General features: G+C 46.8%; 1 protein-coding gene across 4 annotated transcripts in view; it reads left to right on the forward strand.

Annotated features, from left to right (window-relative positions):
• notch3 (notch receptor 3) overlaps window positions 1-20292 on the forward strand; it is a 211736-nt gene that overhangs the window by 109957 nt on the left and 81487 nt on the right. For all 4 annotated transcript variants that reach the window (XM_059992029.1, XM_059992030.1, XM_059992031.1 and 1 more), the window contains exons 6-9: window positions 1555-1788; window positions 4956-5111; window positions 6275-6460; window positions 19420-19533. In XM_059992029.1, coding sequence (XP_059848012.1) covers window positions 1555-1788; window positions 4956-5111; window positions 6275-6460; window positions 19420-19533 — 690 coding nt within the window. The remainder of the gene's footprint in view (window positions 1-1554; window positions 1789-4955; window positions 5112-6274; window positions 6461-19419; window positions 19534-20292) is intronic.

A 20292-nucleotide genomic window follows, 5' to 3' on the forward strand; every position in this document is an offset into this window, starting at 1 on the left:
GCACACCACCGCTGTCACGCCTGGTTATTGAGTTTCTGTTGCCTTCCGGTTAGCTTCAACCATCATTCTGGCCATTCTCCTCTGACCTCGCTCATTAACTATGTAACAGAAGGTTGGATCAACTATGAGGATGAAAGGATTAAAATGACAGGATTAAATTAAACAGGTTGTGAGGGTGCATTATGTTGGGGGGGGGGGCTGGTAAATGTCCTGCTTTGGTGCTGTACGTTGAATATATTTTGTGTTGTGTATTAATTTCTCAGAAGGTGGGTGTTGCCTGAAAGCCAGCGTTTATGCCTGTCACTAATTGCACTGAAGAAGATGGTGCTGAGCCAACTTCTTGAACCACTGCTACAGCGTGAACCCCACTTCTCCCAGATTCTCTATATTAACGCGGTTAATTAAGTAGCTGATCAGGGCACTTAAAGGGTTTGCTACCTTGCTTGGAATCTCCTCAACAGATTTCCTACTCTGACATTAGTGAACCCGAGAGACTTTTGCAAACGTCCGGGCTTTTCACGTTCACTGCTAATGAGGCACTTTTATTTAAGTACATTTAGATGTCCAGCCCAGATAGTCTGTAAGACAGGGTGTCAGTCGGGATGGGAGCCAATTATCCCACTCTTTCCGTGATGGTCATCTCCACGGAGCTGAGGCTACGAAGACTGCCCCGACTGCTGTGCTAGTATGGTGAACTGAAAAGTGAGGCTTTGGGCCTACCCTGGGGTTCGATCTGAGGACTCAGTTTTGGGTCGGAGTGCTGCTGTTTGCATGATTTGTTTCTCCCCCCCTTTTCTCTAATGCATTGAGCGTTGATCTTTTTATTTTTATTCTTTATTTTTCTTTAATTGGCTTATTTTGGGTTTCTTGCTTTGTGGCAACCTGTGAGCAAGCAAATGTCAAGGTTGTATAATTTAAACATTCTTTTGTAATAAATGTATCTGAATCTTTAATTACTTAATGAGCAACTGCTGTGGTGGAATTTGACATTGTTTCTGTGGTAGTTAGCTTGATCTGTTGGATTACCAGGCAGGTAACCACACCACTCTGGCCTGGGATGTGTTGGCAGTCTTGGACAGCAAGTTATTGCAATGCTTTACAGCACCGTCTGCAAGAACAGGGTTCGATTCCCTCCACTGCCTCCGAGGGGTTTCTAAGTTCTCCCCGTAACTGTGCGGATTCCCTCAGGGTGCTCTGGTTTCCTCCCACATTCCAATAAATGTACAAATAGTAAACTGTGGGCATGCTGTGTTGGAACTGGAAGCGTGGCGACTGTTCTGGGCCGCCCAGCACAATCATTGCTAATCTGGTTTGAAGGAAATGATACATTTCACTGTTCGTTTCAATGTACCTGTGACAAATCAAGCCAGTCTTTTTCTCTATCTATCTGTTTTGGATTGTATTTCTATGACAATGGACTCTATACCAGCTTGAGCCACTTCCAACCTTACTGAATTATTTTGAGGGATATTCAAGCCTGATTGATCATTTGACTAAATATGTAACATAGAAATACTTTTAAGTTATCTGACCCTCTGGATCATGCCCTTTCAGGTCAGTTCTGCACAGAAGACGTTGACGAGTGTCACCTGCAGCCCAATGCTTGCCACAATGGTGGGACCTGCTTCAATACTCAAGGCAGCCACACGTGTGTCTGTGTCAACGGGTGGACGGGGGACGACTGCAGCGAGAACATCGACGACTGTGCCACGGCAGTCTGTTTCCATGGCGCCACGTGTCACGACCGAGTGGCATCCTTCTTCTGCGAGTGCCCCGTTGGGAAGACAGGTACTTTTCTTCCTTTCCACCCTCCGTCTGCAACACATATCCATTCACTTGGAGACATAGGGGCAGAGTTAAGCCATTTGGCCCATTGAGTCTCCTCCACATTTCAACCATCGCTGATTTATGATCTATCCCTCTCAATCCCATTCTCCTGCCTTTTCTCCATTGCCTTTGACACCTTAAACATACCCAATGACTCAGTCTCCACAGCCTCTGTGGCAAAGAATTCCACAGATTCACCACCCTCTGGTTAAAGAAATTCCTCCTCAGCTCTGTTCTAAATGGATGTCCCTCTATTCCGAGGCTGAGACCTCTGGTCCTAGAGTCCCATGCTATAGGAAACACCCACTCTGTCTAAGACTTTCAATATTTGGTAGGTTTCAATGAGATTCCCCCCTCATTCTTCTAAACTCCAGTGAGTACAGGCTCAAAGCAATCAAAAGCTCCTCGTACGTTAACCCTTTCATTCCCAGAATCATTCTTGTGAACCTCCTGTGGACCCACTCCAACGCCTGCACATCTTTTCTTAGAAATGGGCCTCTCTCTCACACACACACACACACACACACACACACACACACACACACACACACACACACACACAATGTTGGAGCAACTCAGCAGGTCAGGCAGCATCTCTGGAAATGAATAAACAGTCGACGTTTTGGGCCGGCCCCTATAAAGCCTCAGCATGGCATCCTTGCTTTTATATTCTAGTTCTCTTGAAATGAGTCTTAATGCTGCATTTGCCTTCCTCACCATCAAACTCAGCCTGCAAGTTAATGTTAATGGAATCCTGCACAAGTCTCTTTGCACCTCTGGGTTTTGAACTTTCTCCCTGTTTTGAAAATAGTCTACATCTTTGTTTCTTCTACCAAAGAAGAATTTGGTAGATATTCTACCAAATATCTAACTGTGCTACAAGATCATCTATGCTATTCCATGCAGTGCGTAAATTCAAATATACCACCTTCAGCTCTGTATTGATCACCATTTTTGATTTTGCCCCCATGTTACACTTCAACTCATCCCACTGACTGCAATTTTACCCAGTTGTCTGCCTGTCCTTCCCCACAATGCATTGACTTGTATACCAACTGCCCCATCCTCAGTCCTCTTGCTGAGGTTCCCATCCCTCTGCCAGATCAGTTTAAGCCCTCCCAAACAGCTCTGGCAAACCTGCCTACAAGGATATTGGACCCCTCGGGTTCAGGTATAACCCATCCTTTTTGTACGTCATACCTTCCCCACAAGACATCGTAATTATCCCTGGGCCCTGAACCAGTTCCTCAGCCACTCATTCAGCTGCGCTGTCATTCTATCCCTGCCCTGACGAGCGCATGGCACTGGGAGTAATCAAAGATGGCTACTTTGGAGGTCCTGCCCTTCAGCCTCTTCCCACACTCCCTGTACTTGCTGCGCAAGGCCTCTTCCCCCTTTCAACCTATGTCATAGGACCAATGATTTACTAACAACAGTCCACGTCTTGTTGCGTTTGCTCTTAAAGCAGTGACACAAAGTTATTGTCTTGACCCGCTGCTATCTATGTGGTCAGTCATACAGCAGGGAAGCAGGCCATTCAGCCCAACTTGGCCATGCTGACTACAGTGTGAGGTAGCCCCATTGGCCCATGTCTATTGCTTTAAACCTTTCCTATCGGTTTACTTGTCCAAAGGTCTTTTACCTGCACCTGCCTCTACTACTTCTTCTGGCAGCTCGCTCTGTTTCCAATCCTCCCTGTGGAAAAACTAGTCCCTCAGTTACCCTTTAAATCTTCCCATTCTCACCTGCCGCCTGTGACTGGCGCCGTCTGTGAGGTGCTGGTATGTTCTCCGTATGATAATGACGGTTTCATCTGGCTGCTCCCACGTTCCAGCGTTGTGTGGGTTGGCAGGTAACTTGGCCACTGTAGGCAGCTCTGAGTGCATAGGTGAGAGGTGGGATCTGGGGTGAGTTGAGGGGAATGCATGGAGAATGTGCTGGCTCTGAGTGGGATCGATGTGAGTGGATGCTGGGTAGTCTGGAAGACATGTTGGGCCGCAGGGTCAGGTTCTATGCTTATCACTCTATACTGCATGTATATATAATCAAAACTACTGCTCAGAGAAATCGAAGAAATCAAAAACTGCAAATGCTGTACGTCAGAAATAAAAACTGAAATTGCTGGCAACACTGAAGAGACCAGACAGCATTGGTACACCAGGAAACACAGTTCATGGTTTTGTCTAGGAACCCTTCAGACAGTAAATCTTAGATCACATATATAGGTATCCAGATAGATAGGTTAAATATAAACAGGCTAAGGGTTAACGGTGCAAGGTAAAAACCATAAAGGGAACATGAGGGAGAGCTTTTTTTTTAATTGGTAGTGAGAGTGTGGAGCACATTACAGGCATCCCCCGTTTTGCGAATGTTCGCTTTACGCCACTTCGCTTTTACAGAAGACCTACATTAGTAACCTGTTTTTACATTACAAAGAGGATTTTCGCTTTTACCAAAATTTTTTCCGTATAAATTAATGGTTCTTCACTTTACGCCATTTCGGCTTAAGAAAGGCTTCATAGGAACACTCTACCTTTGTAAGGGGGGGGGGAACGCCTGTGTTTTATGAGAGCACCAGTAACAATACACTGTTGTAAATTTAATTATATGTCGTATAAGCACTTTAAGTCAACTTGTACATCTACAGAATAATTTTATCTGTTAATATTATTTTATGTGGTGTCTGGACAGTACTTTGCACCCGGGTCCCTGAGGAATGTTTTGTTTAGCTTTACATGTGTATACAGTTGAATGGCATGTATACAGTGAACTTGAACTTGGAACTTGAGAACTTGGCGGAAGTGTTGGACGGTTGGTTCGATTTCAACATTTAAGAGAAGTCAGGACATGGATGCGAGAGGTGTGGAGAACTATGATCTGGGAGCAATGAGACTAAGCAGAATATTGTTTAAGCAAGGCCAAAGGGCCTGTTTCTGTGCTGTGGTGTTCTCTGACGTAAAAGGTCAGCTCTCTTTCTGTTTCCTCAGATACTATCTGACCAGTCTGTGGGCTGATTTGGCACTTCGATGGTTTCCAGCTCACTATGTTGGCGTGCCACAGCCAGTAATAGCTTACAAAGCCTCCGGCTTCTCCTTGGACCTTCTAACTCTTCCCTCATTGATTTGCAGGCTTGCTTTGCCACCTGGAGGATGCCTGCGTTAGCAATCCATGTCACGAAGGCGCCATCTGTGATACCAACCCAGTGAATGGGGAAGCCATCTGCACGTGCCCCTCGGGATTCTCCGGGCCTGCTTGCAATCAGGATGTGGACGAGTGCTCAATAGGTACAGATGAACACTTTGCCCGGCAGAGCCGGTGGAAGTGACAAGAGTTTGTCCCATTAGACATTGGGTAACAACTGGAGTTCCCAGAAGTTGCATCTTTTCACTGTCTCATTTCAGATGACCAAATTCTTCTCTTAATACATTTTACTGTCTAAGAGTCTCTTAAATGTCCCTAATGTACCTGCCTCCACCATCACCTACACTTGCCATTCTCTGTGTGTAAAAATAAAAAAACCTGTCGTCCCCACTATTCTTTCTTCCAGTCACCTTAAAAGTCTGTCGTTTGCTGTCCTGGGGAAGAGGCATTGGCTGTCTGTCTGTGCCTCTTGTGTCTGGATTTACACTCTGTTGTTCTCCACACCTAACGTCCACTCAGTGGCCACATTAGGAGATACTTAATGACTTGGCCATTGAGTGTATTTCTGTATGCATATGGTCGTCTGCTCCTGCAGTTCATCCACTTCAAGGTTCGATGTGTTTGCACACCACTGTTGGAATATGTGGAGATCTGAGTAACTATCACCTTCCTGTCAACTTGAACCAGTTTGGCTGTTCTCCTCTGATCTCATTCATTAACAAGGCATTTTCGCCCACAGAACTGCCGCTCCCTGGATGTTTTTTTTTTTGCGTCATTCTCTGTAAACTCTAGAGACCACTGTGCGTGAAAATCCCAGGAGATCAGCAATTTCTGAGATACATAAACTACCCCGTCTGACACCAATAATCATTCCAGGACCACATTTCTTCCCCATTCTGATGTTTGGTCTGAGCAACATCTGAACCTCTTGACCATGTCTGCATGCTTTTATGTGTTGAGTTGCAGCAATGTGATTGGCTGATTAGATATTTGCATTAACGAGCAGGGTTCAGGCATACCTAATAAAGTGGCCACTGAGAGTGTAGGTTTGGATAATGAGACCCTATGCTGATGCCTCACCTCATACAGGGGTGATTGATAAGTTCGTGGCCTAAGGTGGAAGGAGATGAGTTATTAACTTCAAACTTTCTGCATAATCACTCAAAGAGTTGAACTGCACGTGCATGTAACGAGAGCCTTCTACCTTAGGCCACAAATTTATCAATCACCCCTCGTATTTCCTCCGAAGTGTGTCGCATTGCTTTTGTTCCTGTTTAGATTCCGTGTGTTTATTTGTTTTCCGAAGGGGCCAATCCGTGCGAACACTTTGGGAAGTGTGTGAACACTGAGGGCTCCTTCCAGTGTCAGTGTGGGAACGGCTACACCGGCCCTCGCTGTGAGACGGACATCAACGAATGCCTCTCCATGCCCTGCCAGAACGATGCCACCTGCCTCGACCGCATTGGCGAGTTCACCTGTATCTGTATGCCAGGTAAGGGCCCCGCTCCCGCCACCTCCGCGGAGCAAGCAGTGGAAGTGAATCGCGCGCACTTTTGGCTCCCTGATTCCAACAGGGACGCAGAGGCTTTGGAAAGTCACCAGGATGCCGACTGGATTAGGGGGTGTGAGTCTGGACAAACTTGAATTGTTTTCTCTGGAGTGTCAGAGGCTGAGGGGAAAGCTGATAGAAGTTTATAAAATTGTGAGGTCCATTGATGTGGATATCTTTATCCCAGGATAGAAATATTAAATACCAGAGGACATGTATTTGAGGTGAGAGGGGGCAAAGTTTTTTTTTAATATAAGGAGTGGTGAGTGCCGGGGTAGTGATGGAAACAGATATGGTAGTGGCGTTTAAGATGCTTTCAGAGAGGCATGTTCACGTTGAATGTTCTATATTTAAAGAAAACGGGCATTACTAAACAGGTTTATTCTTGGCAAACAGAGGGACCAAAACTGAGTAGAATTGGGATGAAATTGGACTGGAACGCTGCAAAAAGAGGCAGAATCGCTCTGTAGGAGGTGCCTGAAAGGGCTTGTAGAACAGGACACCAGCAAGCTGTTGCCTGTTTTCATGCTAACCTCTATAAAGCCTCCCCTATTCCAGTATCTTTGAGTCGTCTGTTGGGAATTGGTTGTCCCCTTTTAGAGTTACACCTAAAGACACAGGAGACTGTAGGTGCTTCAATCTGGCACATTAGAGTGGTTGCTGGAGGAACTCAGCATCTGTGAGGGGGGGAGGGAGTGGGAGAAGAATCGTCAACATCTCAGGATGACGCCTTAAGACCTGACGCAGGATTTCAACCTGGAATGTCACCATTCCCTCTTCCTGCCTTCCCTCCCTCCCTCCCTCAGAGACGCTGCTCGATCGGCTGAGTTCCTCCGGCAGATAGTTTGCAGTTAAACTTGGGTGCAGTGAATGAAGGTGCCACCACTGGGCTACTGAATGCAGAGGGAGAGAGCAGAAATGACCATCTACAGGACCCAGTGGATAGTTCTCGGGCAGTGAGTGGTTAGTGTAAAGCTGTCGGGGTTCAGTGCCCAGTGCGATCTGCTCGGAGTTTGTACACTGTCTCTGTGACTACGTGTGTTTCCTTTGGTTTCTGTCCACATTCCGAAGACGTATGGGTTAAGATGGTGACCAGGTCGGTGGTGCAAGCAGGGTGACTCTTGCGCAATCAATCCTTTCTGATTTTGACGAGACACAAAGGACACATTTTGCTGTACGTTTCAATGTACATGTGACCAAAAAAGACTAATCTTAAAAAAAAATTAGGGCTTTCTTTGAATCGGACTGAATTCTGCTGGGCAGCCTATTGTGGTCCTGGAGCCGACAGCCACAGTAACTTCTTCAGGGGTCTAATGGGGATGACGAGCCGAATGGCCTGAAGCGAGATAGAAATAGGAGCAGGAGTAACCTCCCCTTTCCTGCCTGACCTCCATAACCTTTTCACCCTTGGTTAACAGTGACTCAGCGGCCATGTTTGTCTGGAGTCCAGCCCTCTGAGAGAATTCTGCTTGTATGTGGTCGCCCCTCTCCCCTGAGACTATGCCGCCGCCCCCTTGGGTCGTCCAATATCTGTCTATTCAGGCCCTGTCCTGAATCTTGCATTCTTTATGCCTCTGCTCCCAGGGCAAGAGAATATGAGGAAAGGTGGCATGGCGAGGGAGAAGGGGGCAGTGGTAGAATCCTCCCGACATTGAAGTTTTTCTCTCCTTACTGCGCAATGCTTCGTCAAGCCATGACGTTCAACTTACAACCTTCGTGAGGTTCAATTTACATTGAAGAAAAAGCCACATGGACAGCCAGACAATTTAAAACACACACACACACACACACACACACACACACACACACACACACACACACACACACACTCACACTCACACTCACACTCACACTCACACTCACACTCACACACACATACACACACGCTCTCTCTCTCACACACACATACACACACTCTCTCTCACACTCACACACACACTCTCTCACACACACATACACACACGCTCTCTCACACTCACACACACACTCTCACACACACACATACACACACACTCTCTCTCACACACCACACACACACACACACACGCACACACACGCGCATACACACACACGCACACACACACACACACACACACACGCACACACACACGCACACACACACGCACACACACACACTGTTACCGTTGCTCTGAAGATGTGGGGCAGAACGGAGGGGGGAGGAACACCTCCAGATTAGTTTCAGACCTCTAAGCTGCTGTGAGCCAAAGAGGAGGTGGGAACGAGACACTGGGCGTGTGATCTGAATGTTAATATGTGTCAGAGTACAGGAGGATTGGCCTGCCCCCCTTCACTGAGGAAATCCTCTTTGTTTGCCTGTACACCACATATTGGGAAGCCGAATATTCCTTCCATCATTAATTTCAACCCTTGAGACTTCAGTGGAGTTTAAATTTTTTCCCTGGGGAAAGCTTTCAATAATTAAAAAAAAAATTGCTTTGCCTTTTAATGCTGGGCCCCGGAAGGGAGATTTTGCATTTAACAGTAGCTCCAGGAGGGAAGTGTGTATCAGTTGTCCTGGACAAGCAAGCCTCCTGCCAAAATGTATCTCCCAGTCCCTTTCGAGGCAGCTTAGAAGTGTTGGTCACAGGCTTCCAGCTGCTTGGGCATTAGATTATCACAGAGACGCGTGAAGGTCCCGTGTTTGGCCGAGAGCTGGGAGGAGAGGATGGCTTGAGTGTGAGATTCATCAGCAGCAGACCGATAATTCAGTTAAATTTCAATGCATGAACTTATTGTATTGAGTGTCATCTTTGGTAGGGGTGTTATGCTAATCTCCATTCTGGTTTTATATACAATCAGTCCTCTCTCTCTGAAACTCCAGTGATAAATGTCCCAATGGGCTCACCCTCTCTCCCTGACTCAAGCCCCAGCAAGTGCAGACTGGTGTTCTGTTTTAATATTATGTGCCACAAATAAGCTAAGGCACTGCCTCAGTTTTCCTCACTGTGCTCGTGCTCGTTGCAGAATGTGTATCTCAGGGATGCTGACTTGTCTCGTGGTAGATTTGTGCAGCATAGAAACGAGTCTTCTGGCCCATCAAGTCCACGCTGACCGGCAGTAGGGCGGTACGGCCGTGTGGCGGTTAGCGTAATGCTTCACAGCACCAGCAAGCTGAAGCTTCCCACCGCTATCTGTCTGCTCTCCTTGCGACCGCGTGGATTTCCTCTGGGTATTCCCGTTTCCTCCAAAAGATGTGCGGTTTTGGGTCAGTGAGTTAAGGGTGTGCTGCGTTGGCTCCAGGCTGCTCCCAGCACACCTTTGGGCTGTGTTGGTCGCAAACGACACCTTTCACTGTAAGTTTCGATGTGTGTGTGACAAATAAAGCTGATCTTTAAGCTTTCTTTTGTCCAGTGAAATTAAGCAAAACCGCAGGTGATGCAAATTGGAAGCAGGAACAGAAGTTGCTAAGGATACTCTGCACTTCAGCCCACATCTGTGGGAAGAGACCGGGTAGTGGGTCGTAGACCCTTCATCATTTACAGGAAAATCCCTTTTGTAAAATATTCTCCCCAATTCCCTCCAGATTCTTCCACTCGCTGTATCCTAGGGACAATTTGTACTAGAGCACCCAGAGGACACGCTTGCAACCGTAGAGGACATGCAGACTCTCTATAGACAATACCAGAGACCTGAACTGAGCTCTGGGGCCTAGAACTGAGAGCAACTGCTATGTTAGCCACACCAATGTATCAATGTCTGTGGCATGTTGTATATCTGTTAACATCAGGAGCCATGGACTCTAGCAATTTACAGGTGAGCCTCGCCATTCGCCAAGTGCTGGAGTAATGACAGCAGTGCCTGTGGGCTAGCTTTTGTAAAGGGAAAAGTATTTAAATACTGAGGCAAATAATATTTAACTGGAGTCGTTCTAGGAAGTTATTTTGGGAGGCAAATTCTGCTCGAACTATAATGTTTACAATGCTCAGGTAATGTTCATAATCTAATAATTGTGAATGAATGGATAAAAGGAATAACCTGAATTCATTATTACATCATAAACATTATTATGAAGTTTACTAATCAATCACAAGTTCAGATTCAACCCCAGCAAGTTTAAAACTGAGACCTCTAAGGTATCCTTAGATTTTGTAAAACCTTTATGTTTCTTAATAATAGCCAAAGGGATCTGAGTTTCCGATCTGGGGATTGATAAACCCCTGTCCCTATCCCTGGAACTTAAACGATTACTTGGGGAGATATAGAACCTCTTTAATGCTCTGGATTGACAAGGACAGGCTCATGGAATAATTGGGGAATGGTATCCCTTTTCTCTATTGATTACAGAATGAACATCATTAGCAGGGTCAGCATTATGCTGCCCCCATTGCTCCTGGAACTGAGTGTTTGTGGGTCAAGTCAGAGGGCACCCATGTCAACCACACTGCAATGGACTGGGGATCTTGTCTGTTGACCTTCCCAGTCTGTGTCCTGGAATGAAGGATTGGGAAGAATCTGGAGGGAACTGGGGGAGAGTATTTTTATAAAGGGATTTTACTGTAAATGATGAAGGGTCTATGACGCGGAAGCCGGTCTCTTCCCACAGCCGTGGGCTGAAGTGAGGTGGTCTACCTCACAGTGCCAGAGATCCAGGTTTGACCCTGACCTTGGGTGCTTTCTCTGTGGAGTTTGCATGCCCTCCTTGTGATCATGTGGGTTTCCACCCGGTGCCCTGGTATCCTCCCACAGCCCGAAGGAGTGTGGTGCTAGGTTAACTGTCTGTCAGTTGCCCCTAGTGTGTGGGTGAGTGGTATAATTTGGGAAAAATTGAAGTGAATGTGGGAAGGATAAATGCCAGAGTTGTGTAATTGGGTGTCTGATGGTCAGCATAGACACTGTGGGCCGAAGGGCCTGTTTCTGTACTGTATCACTCTAAAGTTATCGTGAAGGAGGCTGAGAGGTGACCTTATAGAGAATCATAAAGTCACGAGTCTCATAGATAAAGGTGGATAGTCACAAAGAAACCACCAGGTTCAGGGACAATTATTTTACAACTATCAAGTTCCTGAACCAGCATGGATAACATGACTCTGTGATCTACACACTCACTCTCAAGTTTGCTTAGTGGAAGGAGTCGGAGGTTGCGAGTGGAGTGCAGTTTCTCGGACAGGATCGGTGGCGTGCCAAACGGATTGGCGCTGGTCCACTGCGTTTGGCCATACAAGTGACGTGGATGAGAATGTAGACAGCGTGCGTAGTAGGTTTGCAGGCGACACCAAAGCTGTTGGTGTGGGGGAGAATGACGAAGGTTAACAGAATCTAGATCATCTGCGTAAGTGGTGAGGAATTGCAGGTGGAAGTTGACTCCGATAAGTGTGGATCGGTGCAGCTTGCGAAGTTAAACCAGGGCAGGACATCCACAGTGAAAGACGAGGCCTTGGGGAGTGTTGCAGAATACAGAAGCCAAGGGATACAAGTCCCTTCAAAGTCCCAACACAGAGAGACAATGTGGTGAAGCAGGTATGTAGCACGCTCGGCTTCATTGTGTTTGGCAATGAGTACAAGAGTTGGAGAGCCTTGTTGCAGCTGTAAAGGACGGTGGTGAGACCCCACCTGGAATATTGTGTGTTGACGGATGTGATAAGCTAGAGAGGGTGCAAAAAATATTCTCAAAGATGTTGTCAGGACTGGAGGGCTTGAGTTATGAGGAGAGACTGAGTAGGCCGGGATTGTTTTCTCTTGAGTGAAGGAGGCTGAGCGATGACCTTATAGGGGTTCATAAAATTATGGGATGGATAGTTACTGACTTTCTCAGGATAGCATCAGGTTCAGGAACAGTTATTACCCTACAACCATCAGGCTCCTGAACCGGTGTGGATAACTTCAGGCTCCACTACACTGAACTGATTTTATGATCTACAGACCCACTTTCAAGGACTCTTTACAACTCATCTCCTCAGTATTATTTTTATTTTCACAGATTCTTTTGTGTAATGATGTATTTTTTTTTAATAAGAGTCTTTCCTTGAGAATCTTTTCTGCACCCTCTCTAGCTTAATCACGTCCTTTCTATAGTATGGAAACACACAAGGTTCTTTTTAAATTTTGTCCTGTAAATGAGAAAATGAATCTCAAGGTATTATATGGTAACATGAGAATAACTTTGAGGATAAAACTAGAGGGCACAGGTTAAAGGTAAGAGGGGAAGTTTTAGGGCTCCTGAGGGACAGGTTTTTCCACACAAGATGATGGGCATTTGGAGCAAGGAATTGAGGTGGCTAACATTGCAGTAAAGAAAAGACATTTGGACAGGTGTATGGATAGGAAAGGTTCAGAGGGATATGGACCAAATACAGGCAGTTTGGGCTATGTCAGGAAAGCACCTTGATGGAGTAGGGTTGAGGAGTGTTTTCATGCTGTGTTGGTCTGTATCTCCATCTTGTTGTGGTGGAGAGGCTTGTGAGTTCCTGAGATCCTGAGAGTGACTCTGTCTGGAGCTTAGCTCGTGCTAGGATCACCCATGGCGATAAGGTCAAGTGGGAGGTTCCAAAGAAAGATCTCAGTGGCGGAGCTGGCGGAAGATGCTGACACATCACAACAGCGGTGAAGGCGGAGGAAGGCCGCAGCAGTGAAGGGTCCCCAGTTGTCGTGGATGCCACGCCACCGGACCCGGATCCTGATCGGTCAAGGATTACATGGTGGATGCCCGTGCGCCAGCTTCCGCGTGTTAAATAAACACGGGTAGGCCTTCTCCATTAAAAGAGAACATCGGTCTGAGTTCAAGTGATTGCACTGCCAACATTGAGTAGTTGCAAACTTGTCTTGAGGATTTACTGGCCTAAGGCACTAACGTAGAGCGCGTACACCTTGGCGTAAAACAGCGACCGTATGACGTCAGTCTCAGCCTGCTTCTCAATAACTACCAGTCTAGTTCACACCAGATATGGCTGTTCTGTCACTGACAGAAAGATGAAAAGGTCTACTTCCCGTGAAAATAGGGCCCGAGAAAGGTTAATTATGCAATGTATTCTATTTTAATGAACCTCCAATTAATCCCATCGTTTGGAATCCGCTTTACGTTACTATGTAAATAGTCCATTGTGCAGACACAAGTATACTGTATGATGCCAGTGCTTTTCAAGACAGCCTGTCACTCACATACTACATTACTGTCACACCAGACAGGGATCTGTAAACCCACAAAGGCACTTAGACTCCTGTGGAATGGGAAAAGAGAAAGGGCCATCCTTCTTTGCACAGTTTTCCTTTGAACCTTGCTGCTCAATAGCTTTCACTGCCAGTCCTGCTGGCCTGTCTGCCAACAAAGCTGGCTAAATCTGATGAATTCTGCAGGCATGAGAGAAGATGCTCCCCGCCCCCTAACCCCGAGAGGTAGGCCCCTCAATCCATGCTCTCAGCCTTGGAGCTGTGTTTGTGTTACGGTTGTGGGATGGAGGGGAATGAGGGCTGGGGGCCAGGATAGTGGGCAATACTCTGATGCTGAGTTGGATATTCAGACCTGTGCAGACTGGCACACATGCATGCATGCATAGAAGGCATGTAGGGACATGTGCCCATGCATAATCTACATTCTGCCTCTCTCCCCTCTTCTGTGTGTGCCTCTCTCTCCCCTCTCTCCCTGTCTCTCTCCTTCCCTTTCTCTCCCTGACACTCTCTCTCCTCTCTCTCTCTCCCTGTCCTCCTCCCCCTGATCCCATCCCTCTCCCCTCCCCCTGTCCCCCTCCCGTCTCAATGTCTTTTATGTCTTTCCTCTCTCCTGCGCTCACTTTGTCTGTCTGTCAGTCTCTTTCTCAATGGACATACACTCACACACTCTCACACTCACACTCACTCACACATTTACTCACTCACTCACACGCACACACACACACACACACACACACACACACACACTCACTCACTCACTCACTCATTCACACACACTCACTCAACGCTCACTCATGCACTCACACTCTCACTCATTCACTCACTCACACACACACTCACTCACTCACTCATTCACACACACACTCACTCACACAGTAGCTCACACTCACACAATCACACAGTAACACACTCACTCACACGCTCAGAAACTGACAAACTTTCCTCTGGCTCTCTGCGTGTGGCTGACGCATATTGCCTGTACCTGCCCCATGTCTGCAGCGATCGCTTCCCGCTTCACCGTTCCACATCCTTTCCTTCCACTCTTCATTCACTTCCGCTCGTCAGAGCCACCTACCCTTGCCTTATCTCTTCTGGCTCACCGTCCAGCATTTAAATCCCTCCTGCAGTGAATCCGTAATCTATTGATTCAAATCGTGCTGTGGCGCGTTTCCTTTCACAGCTGCTCCTGCCATTATCCTCACCCTCCCTCTCTCCAACTCACCTCGGCCAACCCCTCTTCCCTCTGCTTCTCACCTTCCCACAGGCATCCAAGTTAGATCGGAGAGCTTGACGTTTTCCGAGGAGCAGGGAGGGTTGAGAGATTTAGTATAGGGCACATGAGCAGAATTACACCATTTGGCCCATCAAGTCTGCTCCGATATTCAATCACGGCTGATTCATTATCCATCTCAACCTTCTTCTGTAATATTTGATGCCCTTACTAATCTAGAATCTCTCAACTTCCACTTTACGTACACCCAATGACTTGGCCTCCACAGCCATCTGTGGCAATGAATTCCACAGATTCACCACCCTCTTGCTAAAGAAATTCCTCCTTGTCTCTATTCTAAAGGGATTTTTTTTCTATTCTGAAGCAATGCCTTCTGGTCAGAGACTCTGGCACTGCTGGAGACAACCTTGATGCAGGCCTAGTATCAGGACTAGTTTCGAGAGGGAAATTGTTCCATTATTCAAATTCAGATTCATTTATTTATCACATGTACAACATATTGAAACACACAGCAAAACGCTCATTTATGTTGTCAGCCAACACACACAAGGATGTGCTGGGGTGGACCGCTAGCGTCCCCACGCATTCGGGCACCAACATAGCATGTCCACAATATTCAGCAGAACAACAAGAACAAAACAACAACAGCAACATAAGCCATTTTTCTCCCTCCCACTCCACACACAGACAGGCCTCCAAGCCCAGGACAGGCCATCTCCGGGCCTCCAAGCGCAGGACAGGCCATCTCCGGGCCTCCAAGCCCAGGACAGGCCATCTCCGGGCCTCCAAGCCCAGGACAGGCCATCTCCGGGCCTCCAAGCCCAGGACAGGCCATCTCCGGGCCTCCAAGCCCAGGACAGGCCATCTCCGGGCCTCCAAGCCCAGGACAGGCCATCTCCGGGCCTTCAAGCGCAGGACAGGCCACCTCCAGTTGCCAGCCCAGATTCTCCGGCATTAGCAGGTGGTTTATGGGCAAAGGTTACTGATTTCAGAGGTGTTTAAGGGACAGTGAGGGGAAAGAGTGTGGAAACTTCCTGTAGGGGTGAGGAGGAGGCAGAAGCCCTCGCTACATTTAATATGTATATCGTTAGCCTGTAACAGGCCCAGATTGGAACCTGGAGCTGGGAAGTGGAATTAATCTGATATCTGTCATTGGCAGGTGTGACCATGAAAGGCTGAATAGCCCACTTCTAAATCATACTTTTTGTTTTATTTATCCTCCACCTACATAATGTGACCTCACTTTTGTGTTTCAGCCAGTCAGAAATACCCGATTGAGACTGCGAGAATAATTGGAATTTTTGAAGTGTTTTCTCTGTCCTCTTTGTGCATAAGACTTGCCTGTGGTTCCATTAATAATAAGAACTACTTTCTTCTAAGAAGCTGGCCTAGCTTTTTTTTGATTGATTATAGCCTGGAAAAGGCCTTTCTGGCCGTTTGAGCTGCACCACCCATCAACCCCTGGTTTAATCCTAGCCTAATCTCGGGATAATTTACAATGACAGGTTAACCTACCGGCCAGTAGGTCTTTGGACTGTGGGAGGAAACCGGAGCACCTGGAGGAAACCCACACAGTCACCGGGAGAACGGACAAACTCCCTACACACAGCAGCAGAGTTGAACTCGGGTCATCTGATGCACCATCAATAACTCTCCGAGACGTGAGGCGAGATAATAGACAATAGACAATAGGTGCAGAAGTAGACCATTCGGCCCCTCGAGTCTGCACCGCCATTCTGAGATCATGGCTGATCATTCACTATCAATACCCAGTCCCTGCCTTGTCCCCATATCCCTTGATTCCCCTATCCATCAGATATCTATCCAGCTCCTTCTTGAAAGCATCCAGAGAATTGGCCTCCACCGTCTTCCGAGGCAGTGCATTCCACACCTCCACAACTCTCTGGGAGAAGAAGCTCTTCCTCAACTCTGTTTTAAATAACTGACCTCTTATTCTCAATCCATGCCCTCTGGTACTGGACTCTCCCAACATCTGGAACATATTTCCTGCCTCAATCCTATCAAATCCTTTAATTATCTTAAACGTTTCGATCAGATCCCCTCTCAATCTCCTCAATTCCAGCGTGTACAAGCCCAATCTCTCCAATCTCTCTGCGTAAGACAGCCCTACCATCCCAGGAATCAACCTAGTGAATCTACGCTGCACTTCCTCAATTGCCAGAATGTCCTTCCTTAAACCTGGAGACCAAAACTGTACACAATATTCTAGGTGTGGTCTCACCAGGGCCCTGTACAAATGCAAAAGAACATCCTTGCTCTTGTATTCAATTCCCCTTGTAACAAAGGCCAACATTCCATTTGCCCTCTTCACTGCCTGTTGCACTTGCTCATTCACCTTCATTGACTGGTGAACTAGGACTCCTAGGTCTCTTTGCATTTCTCCCTTACCTAACTCTACACCGTTCAGACAATACTCTGCCCTCTTGTTCCAGCTTCCAAAGTGGATAACTTCACATTTATTCACATTGAATGACATCTGCCAAGTATCTGCCCACTCACTCAGCCTATCCAAGTCTCCCTGTATTCTCCTAACGTCCTCTTCGCATGTCACACTGCCACCCAGTTTAGTATCGTCAGCAAACTTGCTGATATAGTTTTCAATGCCCTCATCTAAATCATTGACATAAATCGTAAAGAGCTGTGGTCCCAATACAGAGCCCTGTGGTACCCCACTAGTCACCTCCAGCCAGTCTGAGAAACACCCATTCACTGCTACCCTTTGCTTTCTATCTGCCAACCAGTTTTCTATCCATGTTGAAACCCTGCCCCCAATGCCATGAGCTCTGATTTTACTCACTAATCTCCTATGTGGCACCTTATCGAATGCCTTCTGAAAATCTAGGTACACAACATCTACTGGCTTACCCTCGTTTAACATCCTTGTTACACCCTCAAAAAACTCCAACAGATTAGTCAAGCATGATTTGCCCTTGGTAAATCCATGCTGGCTCGGCCTAATCCTATTTCTGCCATCTAGATGTGCCACTATTTCGTCCTTAATAATGGACTCAAGCATCTTCCCCACGACTGGCGTTAGGCTAACAGGGCGATAGTTCTCCGTTTTCTCCTTCCCTCCCTTCTTGAAAAGTGGGACAACATTAGCCACTCTCCAATCTTCAGGAACTGATCCTGAATCTAAGGAACATTGGAAAATGATTACCAATGCATCCGCAATTTCCTGAGCCACCTCTTTTAGAACCCTCGGATGCAGACCATCTGGACCCGGGGATTTATTAGCCTTCAGTCCTACCAGTCTACTCATCACAGTTTCTTTCCTAATGTCAATCTGTCTCAATTCCTCTGATATCTTATGACCCTGGCCCATCCATACATCTGGGAGATTGCTTGTGTCCTCCCTGGTGAAGACAGATCTAAAGTATGCATTAAATTCTGTTGCCATTTCCCTGTTTCCCATAACAATTTCTCCCAATTCATTCTTCAAGGGGCCAACATTGTTCTTAACTATCTTCTTTCTCTTCACATAGCTAAAAAAGCTTTTGCTATCCCCTTTTATATTCCTGGCTAGACTGAGCTCATACCTGATTTTTTCTCTCCGTATTGCTTTTTTAGTTAAGATCTGCTGTTCCTTAAAACTTTCCCAATCATCTGTATTCCCACTCATCTTAGCCCTGTCATACTTCTTTTTCTTTAATGCTATACAATCTCTGACTTCCTTTGTCAACCACTGTGGCCCCTTCCCCCTCTTTGAATCCTTCCTTCTCATTGGAATGAACTGCTTTTGCATCTTTTGTATTATGCCCAAGAATATCTGCCACTGCTGATCCACTGTCTTTCCTGCCAGGGCATCCGCCCATTTAACTTTGGCCAGCTCATCCCTCATGGCTCCGTAGTCTCCTTTATTTAATTGCAACACTGACACCTCTGATCTGCCCCTATCCCTCTCAAATTGTAGATAAAAACGTATCATGTTAATGATCACTACTTCCTAATGGCTCCTTTACTTCAAGATCACTTATCAATAAAAGATATAGGCTTTTATTGGCTGGAAGAAAGAACAAGCAGCAATTGACCACCATCCTGACTACATCCTGGAGACAGAGAGGCCGGGCTCAGGCGCCAATCGCCTTTATACCGGGGTCTGTGGGAGGAGCCACAGGAGCAGTCAGCGCATTGAAACCTAATATCTCAACTGGTAGTGTGTTATCCCAGGCAACGCAACCTTTGCACTTTGCACTCCACACCTGTGGAATTGTCTGCAAACTTTTAGATGGAGTTGGAGGCTGCATGTAGGATTAGGGCGACGTACACTGTGTCAAATGACCTCCTGCCCTGTAAGCACAGGATACTGCTGACACTGGGAATCTCGAACACCCACAAACTCCTGAGGAAGGGTCTTGGCCCGAAACATTGACAATTTATTCCCCTCCACAGATGCTGCCTGACCTGCTGAGTTCCTCCTGCAGTTTGCGTGTTGTTGCTGCTGTGTATGACTTTCTCTGGTTAATTTTTGCTTGTCTTCAAAACGAGGTGTCAAACCAACACTCTGCCGTGTTCTTATCTCTAGGGTTTGCCGGGACCTACTGCCAGATTGACATCGACGAGTGTGAGAGCAACCCGTGCGTCAACAATGGCGCGTGCACTGACATCATCAATGGTTTCGTCTGCAAGTGTCCATCAGGTATGGCAAAGATCCCACACTGCAATCACTAGTGTTGATTCTTCCACTGCTATTGATTTTGGATACCGTTGACGGTTGGAGGACTGTGTATGTTCGTGGGTGGGTGGGGGGGAGGAATGGGGCTTATTTTGTTGCTTCTTGTGTTCTGTGTTGTCCTGCTGAGCATCATGGGCATACTATGCCCCAGTACATCCTTGGGTTTTATTGGTTGTTATTGGAAAACAGCTCACTTTATTGTGTGTTTCAATGTTCGTGTGATAAATATCTTGTATCTGAATCCGTCCTTTCTCTTTTTAAGAATCATTTACACCTCCTGAGGCAAATGGAGCCTCGGTTAATGTCTTATTGAAAAGATCATACTTGCTACACTGGAGATATTTTCGTGCTCAGGTTACTGGAGTGAGACTTGACTTGAACCCATGACCGTAAAGAGGAGAAGTAGCTGCCCTCTGAGCTATGGCAGGCAGGGAGTAGTCAAGCTTCTGAAACATAGTCAGTCTTGGCTTTGATGCCAGTAACAGGGTTGAGGAAGAAGTACAGTTGGACAGGTTGAGAATCACCCAACCTCGTATTCAAGTTTGTTAATGATACCACTGTTGCAGGCCAAATGAAACGTGTTGACGAATGAGCAGTTAGTGGAAACTCTGGCTGAGTGATGCCTCAACAACAACCTCTCACTCAATGTCAGCAATGAGTATCGACTTCAGGAGGGGGAACCAGAGTCCATGAGGCAGTCCTCATTGGAGGTTCAGAGGTGGA

This window comes from Hypanus sabinus, chromosome 16 (assembly GCF_030144855.1).
Source record: "Hypanus sabinus isolate sHypSab1 chromosome 16, sHypSab1.hap1, whole genome shotgun sequence".
Lineage (NCBI taxonomy): Eukaryota > Metazoa > Chordata > Chondrichthyes > Myliobatiformes > Dasyatidae > Hypanus > Hypanus sabinus.